This window comes from Panthera onca, chromosome B3 (assembly GCF_046562875.1).
Source record: "Panthera onca isolate mPanOnc1 chromosome B3, mPanOnc1 haplotype 2, whole genome shotgun sequence".
Lineage (NCBI taxonomy): Eukaryota > Metazoa > Chordata > Mammalia > Carnivora > Felidae > Panthera > Panthera onca.
This window is the reverse complement of record NC_138344.1, coordinates 143,906,304-143,919,370: the sequence shown is the minus strand read 5'-3', so window position 1 is coordinate 143,919,370 and position 13,067 is coordinate 143,906,304. Positions and strand designations below refer to the sequence as shown.

The window sequence follows — 13,067 nt, the reverse complement described above, 5'->3', positions numbered from 1 at the left end:
ACTTTAAGAACACACGGGAAACTGCCCAGGCCATCAAGGGTATGCATATCCGAAAAGCCACCAAGTATCTGAAAGATGTCACTTTGCAGAAGCAATGTGTGCCATTCCGACGTTACAATGGTGGAGTTGGTAGGTGTGCCCAGGCCAAACAGTGGGGCTGGACACAGGGTCGGTGGCCCAAAAAGAGTGCCGAATGTTTACTGCACATGCTTAAAAATGCAGAGAGTAATGCTGAACTTAAGGGTTTAGATGTAGATTCTCTGGTCATTGAGCACATCCAGGTGAACAAAGCCCCCAAAATGCGGCGTAGAACTTACAGGGCTCATGGTCGGATTAACCCATACATGAGCTCTCCCTGCCACATTGAGATGATCCTTACTGAAAAAGAGCAGATTGTTCCTAAACCAGAAGAGGAGGTTGCACAGAAGAAAAAGATATCCCAGAAGAAACTGAAGAAACAAAAACTTATGGCCCGGGAGTAAATTCTGCATGAAATACATGCAAATAAAAGTAAAAACAGAAAAAAAAAAAAAAAAAAAAACCCAACTGGCAAAATTTGCAAAGATGCTTCCAATACCCCAGCCAAAAGCACTGCTATCGGCCCTTCTAAATCTCAGCTCCACCCCCTCTGGGGTAGTTTACAGGGCAAGGGTGCACCTGGCTCCTGCCCGCTCCGATCCACAGCTGGTAAGAGCAGGTACCCCAGTACCGCAAAGGCCGAACCCTGTCTACTGAGAACCAGTGCTCGTGAGCAGAACCATCTTTCCACGGCACGCGCCCATGAGATGCAGAGAGCGAAGGTCACCACCTGCAACCAGACGTTCCGTCTACTGCAAAAGACACTCCAGAAGGTCTCTTCAACCTTGTTGGAAGGGCCCCTGCCAGGTGCTGCTCACCAGCCCTGCGTAATCACTGTTTCTTCCCGGTGCTTGTCAAACCTTTGTAGAAACCATTTAGGTGATGCCAGCTCACTGCTTCGAGATGATCTCCGACAGGAGCGACCTCAGCAGGAAGCGGACCTCGGATGGGAAACACCTGAGTCCTTCCTCCAAACCTTCCTCACTATTCAAATGCGGCCTTAAATGTTTCTCACTGCTATGCGCTTTCCCTCCGATGTGGGACCCACCACGTGGGAAAGGTCTTTCCTGGCACTGAGGGACACAAATAACACACTAGTAACTCTTGATCAGTGATGCTTTTAAGGAAAAATCTTCATCAGAAGAGGAAGATGGGAGCCTGAGTGAAGGCTACTTCATCCACACGGAGCCTCCAGCCGGTGGGCACCGCACCCACCTGCCCTCCATCCCCCCACCGGACCGGCAGGAGGAGGAAGCCCTTCCGGCCTGGTACCAGCCAGCCAGTGAGAAAGCGCCACCAGCCCCAATGCCCGCTGCCCCCGGTGGACCGCCACTCAGACCGGCCCCACCCAACCCCCTGCCTTTTCTCTACCGTGTTCCTCTCCTTTGGTCTCCGGACTTGCCTGCCCGCGGTTTCGCCACAGCCTGCATACCCCGAAGTGCAACTCCTCTGCCATTCCAGAACAAACCCGTTTTTCTGGTAAAATGGCCAGCTGTTGTATTTGCAAGGTCAACAGCCATTTGGCATGATGTTGGGGGACTACTGGACAGCCAGCCTCACCAGGTGCCTCACTCCCGTTGGCTTCTAACCACTCCGTCTCCCGAGTTCCAGCCCCCTCCTTGTTCTGGGGGCAACTCTGCAGACTGCAATCTTCTCGGGGACCCATTCTACAGGTAGTGCCCAGAACTGCCCTTTACAGGTGACCAGAAGGGAGGACTCTGAGGCTCACCCCTCACCAATGGAGTGACGAGGGCACTGGTCGGCTCTCCACATTCAAGCAAAGGCAAAGGGGTGGGGACACAGGAGGCAACTGATAGCAGGTGCAAGAAACCCCTTTATTGGGCAAAGCCACCCTGTCCTTGGTCTGCAGGGGCTGGGGACAAGGAGTGTGGAAAAGGGAACGGAGATCTTTTAATGTCAGGGACCCGTACGTTTCTCGAAATGGGGCGGCGGAGGGCAGAAGGGGGGCTGGCCAGTCACACGGGGGCTCAGGCCTCCGCCTCCGCAAAAAGAGGGTTAACGAAGTAGCTGCGGCTGACGCTGCTGTTTTCCACCTGTGGGGCGGAAGGCTGCAGGGTGCGCAGGGTCAAGGTGCGTCTGCGCCCAGCACAGCCCCGGGGAAGACCGCTACCCACACCCGTCCCCTCACCGGCTCCACTGAGCCCGCCACGTCGAACACCGGGTTGGAGAAGCCCAAGGGCGCCACGAAGGGCGCTGGGGCCGCTTCGTCGCGCCTACTCCACCTGGGGAACAAGGACGTACATGAACCCCGCGGTCCTCCTCCGCGACGTGAGCCTCCGTCCCCCGCGGCACCCCCCGCGTACCTGAAGCTCCGAGGGCCACGCAGCAACAGCGCCCCCGCCAGCAGCGCCAGCAGCAGCAGGAGCAGCCCCGCCGCCACGCCGCCTGCCAGCCCCGCGCGCATTCCAGAACCTTCCAGTCCCGCTGCGGAGCCGTCCCCGACCGGCGCGCCCGACTCCCGAACTGCCGCGGACAGGACCCCCAGGCCTTCGCCTACAACGGAGGGCGTCGGCTCAGTCTCCGCCGGGCGGGGCGGGGCGGGGCAGGGGCCGGGAAAACGGCACCCGCGGTTACCGTGCTCGGCGACGTCCGCCAGGAGGGCACGTGCCAGCCGCCCCGCGCCGCCCGTCCCGTCGGGCCCGGTCTCTGCCAGCACCACCTGAATCTCCGTGTCTGCCTCGGCGCCTGCGTTCTGGCGCGGCACCTTGGACACGGCCATTTGCAGCCCCTGGTACTGGGGCTGGGGGGAGGGGGTGGAGACAGGGTTAGCCCAGGGACTTCGCCCTCGGACCCGCGGGGGCGTCGGCAGCAGGGACACGGGGTGGGCAGGTGCGCGGAGAGTAACCGCGTCAATGAGGCAAAGTGTGGCCCCGGGCGGGTCTTGCGGTAGGGGCGGGGGGGGGGGGGGGAGCGCGGCCCCATTACCAGGAAGCCTCGCAGCAGCCGCGTCCGGTACCGCTCAATGTCAAAGGTGGGGCCGTGGGTCAGCGACACGATGGCTCCTGCGACAGGAGGGCCCAGGGCCAGCAGAGAAAGTGAGGCTGGGGGCGAACCAGGGTAGCTAGGCCGTCCCCGCAAACACGAGGGGGTGCTCACCGCAGAGGTCGCAGCACTGCCCCTCGGGCCGGAGGGCGTCACGGCAGGCGGCCGGGGGACAGCGACCGCCCAGGGGCCGGAGCAGGGCGGCGCAGATCCACGGCTGTACCTGGAGGCGGGCCAGCGACCGTCGGCACGGAGAGGGGGAAGGGCAGACCGCGTGGAGGGAGGGCCAGGCGCCAGCCCCGCGCCTCCCCCACCCTCACCCCCGGCGGACCCGGGCCACCCCGGCGCCCTCCGCGCTCACCTCGGCGTTGCCGCAGACGCAGCCCGACGGGTCGGCGCAGGCCTCGGCACCCACGCTCAGAGCGCCCGGCCCGTGGAAGCGCAGGCGGCCGGCGGGGGACGCCAGGAACGCGGCCAGGTCCTCGTCGCGCGTGAACGTCTGCGGGTGGCCGGGTCGCGGGCGGCGCCGGCCCGAGGAGGGGACAGCGACTGAGTGCCCGGAACTCTCGCGTGGGGCCCGGGAGGGGCCGAGGCGCGCAGAGGAGACGCGGGCCGACCCCGCGCGCGCGCGCTGCTCACCTGGCCCAGAGCCCAGACGCTGCGGACGCGCACGGGCCCGACGCCGGGGCCGAGGCCCACCCGGAAGGAGGCGTCGGGCGGGAAGACGACGTCGTCGTGGCGGCAGGGCACGCGCTCGGCGTCCACGGAGAAGAGGCCGCGCGCCGCGCCCCCGGAGCGCCACAGGCGCGGGTCGTGCCACGAGAAGCGGTCGGGGTCGAGGAAGAGCGCGGGGGCGGCTGGGTGGGCGCGCGTCCCTGAGCTACGCGCGAGGGCGCCCCCGCCCCCGGCAGGCCCCGCCCCCGCCGGCCCCGCCCCGGCCCCTCACCTGCGCCGCAGTCCGGGTCCCTGCCGGCGTCCGCCGCGCCGAAGCCGGCTCCCGAGTCCAGGACGAACTCCCCGTCCCGCGGCAGGAGCTGCAGGAAGCGGGGGGGGGGGGGGGCTCAGGCTGCGGTCCCGGGTCCCAGAGGGACCCGTCCCCCCTCCGCGACCCCGGGGGAGGGAGTGCAGACCGCGGAGCGGGCGGGTGAGGTCAGGGGCTGGGGGCGGCCCGTAACTGCCGAGGTTCAAATAAGCCCCAGGGAGCGGGACTGCAGGCCGAGGAGCAAGACCCCGCCTGAGACCTGGGCGCGTGGAGAGTTTGGGGCAGGGTGACACTCGGGCCACGGCCTCTCACATCCCCCCACCGCGGGGCGGGGTGGGGTAGCTGCACCAGCCAGGAACCCAAGCCGCAAGGGATTGTGAAGGCAGCCGGAAGTGGGAGGGAGGGGAGGGGGCTGCACTTGGGGGTGCCACGGGGCCTCAGCGCGGCCTCTGTCTCCCTTGCGGGCCTGGGCTCCACCACGGCAGCCCGTGCAGCCCGTTCGCCACAGAAGTCCGGCCACAGCTCAGGCCTCAGGTGTCAGATCTAAGGCAGTGGGAAGGCCAGGTGACGGAGTCCCCGCCGCCCTCTCCCTCCCCACCGCCCCCAAGCCCCAGGACCCCAGGCCTCCTCCTTCTGACCTTCCGGGTTGGGGTTGGGGTTGGAGGGGAGCGCTGGGCCAGGAGAGCTGCGCGGAGCAGGAATCGTGTGTGGTTCCCTGTCGCCGTGGGCGGCCCACTCAGGGCCGGGCCTCAAGCCCTAGCTGGCTTGTCCCCTACCTGAGCACCGGCCCTGACCAAGAGGCCGACCCCCGGGGGGATGTGAGGTCACGGGCCAACTGTCCCCACACCCGAGGCAGCCCCACCCACAGGTGCCACAGTGAGCCGTGGGGACAGACATGCCTCAGGAATGGGGGAGGTGGAGAACTTGAAGTCTTTAAAAAGAACCAGGGGTGCCTGGGTGGCTCCACTGAAGCCACAGCTGTGGCTGAGGTCATGGTATCACAGTTTGTGTGTTCAAGCCCTAAGTAGGGCTCACCACAGAGCCAGCTTCAGATGCCGGCTTCAAGTCCTCTGTCTCTCTTTCTGCCCTTCCCCAGCTTGCACTCTCTGTCCCTAAAATAAATCAACATTTTGGAGCACCTGGGTGGCTCATTCGGTTGAGCACCAGACTTCAGCTCAGGTCACAATCTCACAGTTTGTGGGTTCAAGCCCCACGTCCGGCTCTGTGCTGACAGCTCAGAGCCTGGAACCTCCTTTGGATTCTGTGTCTCCCTCTGTCTCTGCCCCTCCCCTGCTTGCGCTCTCTCTCCCCCTCTCTCAAAAAAATAAATAAACATTAAAAAAAATTTTTTAAAATAAATTAACATTTTAAAAAATCTTTAAGAAAAGAACCAAAGGGGGTTGAATTCAACACTATATTGTACCCAGGAAACCAATATAACACTGCATGTTAACCACACTGGAATTAAAAGTTTAATAATAATAAAAAGAACGAAAAGAGAAGATATAAATAAATCATGAAACATGTAATCATTGAAAGGAAGAGCACGATAGGTGAGATAAACATGCGGACCAGTCCAGCTGGAGAAGGCACAGTGACGGGTGTTTCTGCTGAGGGACCCTGCAGGGTGGAGCAGGGAAGTGCAGAGCCACCAGGAGAGGAGAGAGAATTGACATCCAGGTGCAGAAATGCATATATAAAGGGCGGGGGCGAAGGGGAAATATTTGAAGAAACAAGGAGCATGACTTTTGCAGATTTGAAGAAAGCCGGGACCCCTCAGATGGAAAGGTCTCCTGGAACGCGGAATGGGAAACAAGGAAGCTCACACCCAGACAAGTCAATGACACAGAGAACATTCTAAAAGCTTCAGAAAGAGCAGATCACCCCGGGGGCTCAGAAGTCCCGTTTCTCAGCAACAACAATGGATGCAGAAAGGAAAAGAACTTCCCTTCTAGAATTTTATATCCAGCCAAAGTTCCATTCAAATGCAGGAGCATAATGAAAAGACTTCGGAGTGATGGCCGCACAGAGGACTTCTCTGAAAACGCTTGGAAGAAATTGGGAGGGAAGAGGGTGGCGGCCGCACACGGAAGGACTCATGAGGGTGGACACAGACGCCGAAAAGCTTAAGAAATAAAAAGGACGGCCGGACGTGAAAACCTGGATGAAATATAACAGTTTCTAGAAAAATTCAAAGTGTCAAAATGGGCACAAGAAGCAGTAGAGAATCCGAATAGACCGGTAAGCATTAAAGAAATTGAAATGTTAGTCAAGGACCTCGTGTTCCAGTACAAGTTTTTTACAGGTGAAGGATACTAACCTCTCAAGGAACAACTAACTGACTCCTTCTTAGAAGTCATTCTGGGACATGGAAAAAGGAGTGAAAATTGCCCAGGCCATTTCATGAGGCCCGTGTAATCTTGATTCCCAAACCGAATGGAGGACAATACAAGAAAAATTGTAGTTTTGTTTTACTTATAGATACAAAAAAAATCCCGTATAAAATATCAGCTGACTAGTTCCAATAGTGTATTTTAAAAGTACATGGTGGGGCGCCTGGGTGGCTCAGTCGGTTAAGCGTCCGACTCTTGATTTCAGCTCAGGTCATGATCTCGCAGTTTGTGGGTTTGAGCCCCATGTCGGGCTCTGCACAGTGCAGAGCCTGCTTAGGATTCTCTCTCTCTCCCTCCCTCTCTCTCTCTCATAATAAGAGAGAATAAACTTTTAAGAAGCTTAAAAAACAAAACAAAGCACGGTCATCATGGGGTTCCTGTCCCAGGACGGCTCCCGTCCCGACTTCCCAGACGTATGTACCGTGATGTCCCAGCAGGTGGCAGTGAGGAGTCTTGTGCCAACAAAATCCAAACATTCTGACGGAGGGAAGCCAGGTGTTAGGAAGAAGTGGCACGTTTGACCTGCAACTACAGGTCCCAGGGGGCCATCGGTCTTGCAACGACAGCTCAACCTCAGAAAACCTCATTAACAGGCTAAAAGCAGGGAGGGGGCAACCGCACCTCACTCAATTAAAAAACAACAACAGAGAACTCCACAAATGTATTTATGATTTTTTTAAAACGCTGCTAGCAAGTGAGTAATAGAATTTCCACAATTTAATAAAGTTCACGTACCAAAGCCCTGCAGCAAACATTCACTCAATGAGAAATGAGACATGCCTTCTCTTTCCCATTGGAACAAGGCACAGAGGCCCACTTTTGTCCCTCGTGCGTAACATAGGGGGAGAGGTCCTGGACGATGCTATTTGGAAAGAAAAAGAAGGAAAAGGAGTCAGGACTGGAAAGAAAGAGGAACAACTATCAGTGTTTATAAAGATAAGCAAGTGGAACGCACAGTTTTTAAAAATAGAGAACCGTTCGTAACGCAAAGCAAACTATAAAGGTCTACGAATGGACCGATACTATACAAGACCTGCGTGGGGACCACTTTAATAGTCCAGTATCGAGTTTTGTGATGGATGCTGTGAGATATTTGCAGAGAAGTTCACGGTCCTGAATGGGCGGCTTGACAGTATAAAGCTGGTGTTCATTTCCAAACTTCCCGGGTTTTGTTGTTGCTGTTGTTCCCTGATACAGCTACCCTACCATTTCTCTGCAGCATCAGATCAGCAAAGAACTAGCGGGCCTCTTGGCAGGAGAGTGGAGGGGCGAGTCGCCCTCGGGTAGCAAGACGCCCCACAGAGCCACAGCGTGAGGACGCGTGGTGCCGGCAGGAACAGGGAAAGCGAGCAGAGGGACAAGGGCCCCGAGAGAGCCCCGGGCACCCTGGGCACTTGATGAACAGTGGCGACAGCGCCATGAAGCTGGTGGTTCGGAGGAAGACGTCAGAAATCAGGCTTATCCCAGGGAGAAAAATAAAGCTGGTTCCCTAGCCGGGTCCCACTCAAGCGTGTGACCCTGGTGGCAAAACTGTGTCTTAACAGACACAGGGGTGGTTATGGCTGTGACTTGGCAGCGGGGAGGGATTCTTAAAACACCAGAAACACAGGTGTGAGGCAGCAGGTTCCGCACGGTCGATTCTGACGCCGGTTTCTGTTGGGAAGGGCACCACAGGCAGAATGCTCACGGCGGGAAGGCACTCGCAGTATCTCACACCAACAGTGGGTTCATGGGTAGAAAATACGAGATTCCTCCAAAGGTAGAGATGGGAGAGGAGAGGGGGTTCAGGAAGGGGAAAATCCCAGGGAGGGAATCCCCAAACAACTGAGAAAGACAAGTTAAAACGCGGCTGTGGCTGCACCTGTTACTAGGGCTACCTCTGGGCAGCCGGACAGCCCTGATGGCAGGCGGCGGGGAGGAGGGACCTCCGTGCTCCGGGGGTGGGAGGCGGTCGGGGGCAGCTCTGGGTCCATTCAGCCTGTTCCCGGGCCCCCTGACAGTTCCCACCCGGGCCCAGTGGAGCGGGGGGGGGGGGGGGGGGGGGGGGGGGCAGCTCCCGCGGTGCAGGCAGAAGACAGACTTGGGAGGTGAGGGGGCACCTTCTGGGCCCCCAGGACAGGAGGAGGGGCACCTAATTGGGCCGCGGGGGATGGAAAGAAGGGCCAGACAGAGGGACCTGTGAGGCATGAATGAATGCCTCTCTTAACATGCTCAAGCTTCCAAAGGAGATCACCAAAATAACTAGGTCATCAGAGCAGGGCCCCTGGCCCCAGGACCCCACCCCAGACGGACCCCCTGCCTGAGGGTTCCCACCGGCTCCGGATGCCCCTCTCCGCTTGCTCCAGGCTATTGCCTGTCCCGGGTGCCAGGATTACACATGCGGGGGTGGGGGGGGTGGGGGGCGGGGAACGCTGGGTTCAGCTCCTCCCTCCAGGTCTCCACCCCTCCTCCACCTGGCTGCCCCTTCCACATCTTGGTCTTTGGGTTGGACAGATGTGAAACGGCATCTGCACCCCCGATCTGCCAGGACCCGGGACCCCCAGTCTCTGCCCGACGGCCCCTCCCCAGGCAGGGACAGCTCACAGGTAGGGTAGGGGTCCCTTGCACTGACGTGCCCTGCCCATGAGTGGCCGGGTCCCACAATTAATGCTGCTTTTGAAACTCATCAATTAACCAAGACACCTCAGGGAATGGACATTAGGCCTGAGGTCCCCAGATCCTGCATCTGGGCAAGAGGTTGGGTGGGGCCAGGGCCACCAGATGCCCCTCTCCCCAACTCACCCATGCAAAACCCAGTGGCCTCCAGGAGAGGACTCCAACTCTGGCACCCATACCGAGAGCCCCCCTCCCCCCAGCTCCACCTCTGCTCAGAGCCAGCAACCCTGACATCAGTCACATCTTGCTGGCAGGCGTGCGTTTGACACAACAATGATCCACCCCAGTGAGCAGTGGGAACTAGGAGTGACCCTGACGCTGCTGGGTCCTGGGAAATGACACTTTAAATCAGGGAGCACTGACCTTTTCTGTAAAGGGTCGGACAGTAAATATTTTAAGCTTTGAAGGCCACACGGGCTCCATCATGGCCACTCAACTCTGCCTTATAGCGTGACAGTGGCCATAGATGCTAGTGACCAAATGGGCAGGGCTATGTGCTGATGAAACTTTATTTATGGACACTGAAGTTTGAATTCTATATTTCACGTGCCACAAAAATGTTCTTTTGACTTCTTTCCCCCAACCACTTAAAAATGTAAAAACCATTGTTAGCTCCAGCCACGTGGCTGCATTTGGCCAGTAGCTTCCTGACTCCGCTTTTAAGAGACAGGCCTTATCAGAGGCCTTTCTCCCAGATCTTATCAGAGCCTTTAACACATAGCGAAGCTCCAGGCAAGCGCAGGATGTAGCATCTTCCAAATGTACAGGTCCCAGCCTGAGCTGCGACCACAGGACCAGGGCCTACTCTCCCATACGGTTTCCCCAGCCTCCCAGAAAGCCCTTCCAGAAGCCAAAGGCCCAAGGCCTGCACGGTTTCCCATGCAGGTGGGGGCCAGTCACAAGACAAGAAAGGGGCTTCAGGGGACCACCAGCCCCCTCCGACCTGGGTCTCAGCCGCAGCTCCCCCTCACCATGTCGGAGATGCTGTGACCTTCTCGCACCAGGACCGACACCATCTGCAGAAAGAACTGGCATTGGCTGGCGGACCCCCTTTGCCTCTCCTCGACCTCGCGGCCACGTGAGTCCCCGCCCCGAGCCCCGGGCTGGGGGAGGGGAAGCACCTTGTCTGCCGGGAACGCGACGGCAGCGCCTGCGCACGGGGTCCGGTTCTGGCTCCAGTTGGTGGCCACTTCGAAGTTGGTGTTGGGGACCCAGAGTTTGTAGGCCGCGCGGGTCATCGCTGGGGAGGGGGTGACTAAGTGCTTCCCGCTCAGACGCCCCAACCCCCAGGAGGAAGAAGGTTGGTCACAGAGCCCGGGGCACAGATGAAGTCTCCCTGTCAGCCCAGACCCTGCGGGAGCCCTGCCTCGGTGCTCTGACCTACTCCCACCGGATCTGCAGAGCCCGCTCCTGCGTGCCCTCCTCTAGGACACCCCTCGGTATCGCCCCCTAGCCCCGCCCCCAGTTTGCTGGTCGTTGGAGCCGCGGGCACTGCAGGGCAAGGACAGAGACCACGGGGGACCGATGTGAAGGGGGTAGGAGGCCTCTGCCCAGTAGAAAGCGCTGGAGGGTGGGCTCTGATCGGGATCTGTGTCCTGAGGGAGCCGCCAGGGGCGTAAGAGAGGAGGACAGGGGGCGCCTGGGTGGCTTAGTCCCTTGAGCTTCTGACTCTTGATTTGGGCTCAGGTCATGATCTCAGGGTTAGGGAGTTCAAGCCCTGCGTCAGGCTCTGCGTGGCGGGGTGGAGCCTGCTTGGGGTTCTCTCTCTGCCCGCCCCTGCTCATGCTCGCTCGCTCTCTCTCTCTCAAAATAAAAAAATAAACTAAAAATAAACTTACCAAAAAAAAAAAAAAAAGAAGAAAAGAAAAGGAGAGAAGGACAGGGACTGAGGAGCGTTGGGGGCGGACACCCGGGACACGCGCCGGCCCGGGTGCAAAGGGGGAGGGCCAGCACGCCCCCGGGGACGGGGAGACTGAGGCCGCGGAGACCGCACGCGCACGCTGCTTCGGGCAGGAGCCAGGCCGAGCCTCCCGGGCCTCCCGAGCCTCCCGCGCCCCCCGCGGCCTGTCAGGCGCTCCCCCCAGGCTCCCCCGCCCCCCAGCGCGCCCCCCGCCTACCGCACAGCTGCAGCCACAGCAGCGCCCGGCCCAGCGCGCCCATCCCGCTGCGGGCCCGTCGCGCCGACCCCGACCCGCAGACTTTGCCCCGCGGGGTCCACCTGACCGGGAGGGGCGGGGCGGGGCGGGGCGGGGCGGGGCGGGGCGCGGCCGTCGGGCGGTTACACATTTACCTCCAGGCCCCGCCAGGAGGCGCCGGTCCGACTCGCTCCCTCCCCCACACTCAGCCCTGCGGGAACCTGAGGACCTTGGGCGCCCAGGAAGAGGGGCTCGTGAGGACCCGCCCGCTCCGTGACAAGGGTGGGGCTGGGGGGGGAGGGGGGGGACGGTGGTGGCGGTGAACAACCTCTAGGGCCTCTGCTGTCTCTGTCCCTGCGCGTCTGGGGCTGCACCTACTCGGCCCACCCGCGGGAGCTGGGTGTCCAGCCTTCCGAGCAGGGCCCTCCTGCCGGGGCCGGCTGCACTGTGGACGGTGGTAGACGGGCTGAGTGGCGAGCGCCTAAGAGCGCGTGGTGAATGGCCGGCAGCAGGTGCCCGGTGAGGGGTGGAGGGTGCGTGGTCCGGTCAGCCGAGGAGGGGGGACACAGGGATGGCAGGCGGTGAGCGAACCCACCGATGCACACCAACCGAGCGCTGGCGGGTGGAGGATGAGTGGTGCGTGACGGGGTGGGTGTGGCGTGGTACTGGGGGGCGATGGGCGGTGGCTGGTGGGTGGTGGGTGGATAGAGGGCAGCGGATTGTGGAAGGACGGGCGACGGACGGCGGGTGGTGGCTGCATGAGGAAGAGAGATGGTAAGCCTGGAGGGTGGACAAAAATGGTGCTTGGGTAAATGGACGGCGGGTGCGTGAGACAGCAATTGTAGACGTTGGAGGGGCTTTGTTGACATGAACGGTGGGCGAGAAAAGGTGGTGGCTTTGGGCCGACGAACGGCCGGTAGGGGAGACTGGCCGGTGGACGGGGGGATGGGGGGCAGGATTTAGATGGACTGTGAGTAGCAGGTTAGCCGACGGATGGCTGCCGGGTGGATGAGAGCCGGGGGCACAGCCGGACACAGCCGGATGGACGGACGGGTGTGCTGCTCATGCAGGGTGGCGGAGCGAGGGGGCTGGGGTGGCTGGGGGTGAAGGGGGTGGGTTTGTGGGGGATGGGATGGTAGAAGGCGGGGGGGGGGGGGGTGGTTGACAGACTGTGGGCAGTAAACTGGACGAGGGACGGGGGGGGCGGGGGGGGGGGGCGTTACGGGTGGGGCAGATGGCACCTTGCCGGTTAGGGCTGACGGCGAGGGGAGGAGTGGCAGGTGGCCCCTGGGTCCAGGGTGAGCTGATGAGGGCAGGCGGTGGGCGTGGCTATAGAGGTGGAGGACCGGGAACAACCAGAGGGAGCCCCGAGTTCGAGTACGCTCTGGGCGGTGCCGGCCCTGCCCGGAGGCGTCGGCCCCCAGCCCAGCCTGGGATGAGGAGGGGGTCTCCCAGGCCCCAGACTTTCGCCTTGTCTGCCTGTTGGGCTGACAGGACGCTCCGTCCCGGGGGGAAGCCCTCGCCAGGAACAAAGGGGTGTTTGGGGTCGTATCCATTCTGCCCCTTGTCTTGCTTCTGCCGGGAGGCAGTTCTGTTGACTAGGCCTTCTTGGGGCTCCAGCAGAGTGTCTGGCTCTGCCCGCCTCACCTCCTCCCACCACCCTACCTGTGGCTCTCAAGGCAGAGAGCTTGGAGGCGCTCTCCTCCCAAGCTGGGGGCTCCTTTCTCCCAACTGAGAAAGTGAACTGCTTTGAGGGCAAGGCCCGAGAGAGGCTCTAGAGGGTGGGGTGGTTGGGTCTTGGGGACCCGGAACTTTCTGACC

At 60.6% G+C, this 13,067-nt stretch overlaps 1 protein-coding gene across 1 annotated transcript; it reads right to left on the bottom strand.

The window, feature by feature from the left end:
- Positions 1–352: 352 nt before the first annotated feature.
- Positions 353–11,330, bottom strand: AMN (amnion associated transmembrane protein). Its single transcript, XM_060620832.3, has 12 exons — positions 11,229–11,330; positions 10,233–10,351; positions 10,083–10,127; positions 4,028–4,115; positions 3,721–3,938; positions 3,443–3,580; positions 3,196–3,304; positions 3,025–3,101; positions 2,674–2,839; positions 2,403–2,592; positions 2,228–2,321; positions 353–2,147 (listed from the first exon to the last, which is right to left on the bottom strand). Exons 1-12 carry the CDS (start codon positions 11,269–11,271, stop codon positions 2,067–2,069), a joined length of 1,368 nt encoding a protein of 455 aa, XP_060476815.1. The 5' UTR covers positions 11,272–11,330; the 3' UTR covers positions 353–2,066.
- Positions 11,331–13,067: the final 1,737 nt, after the last annotated feature.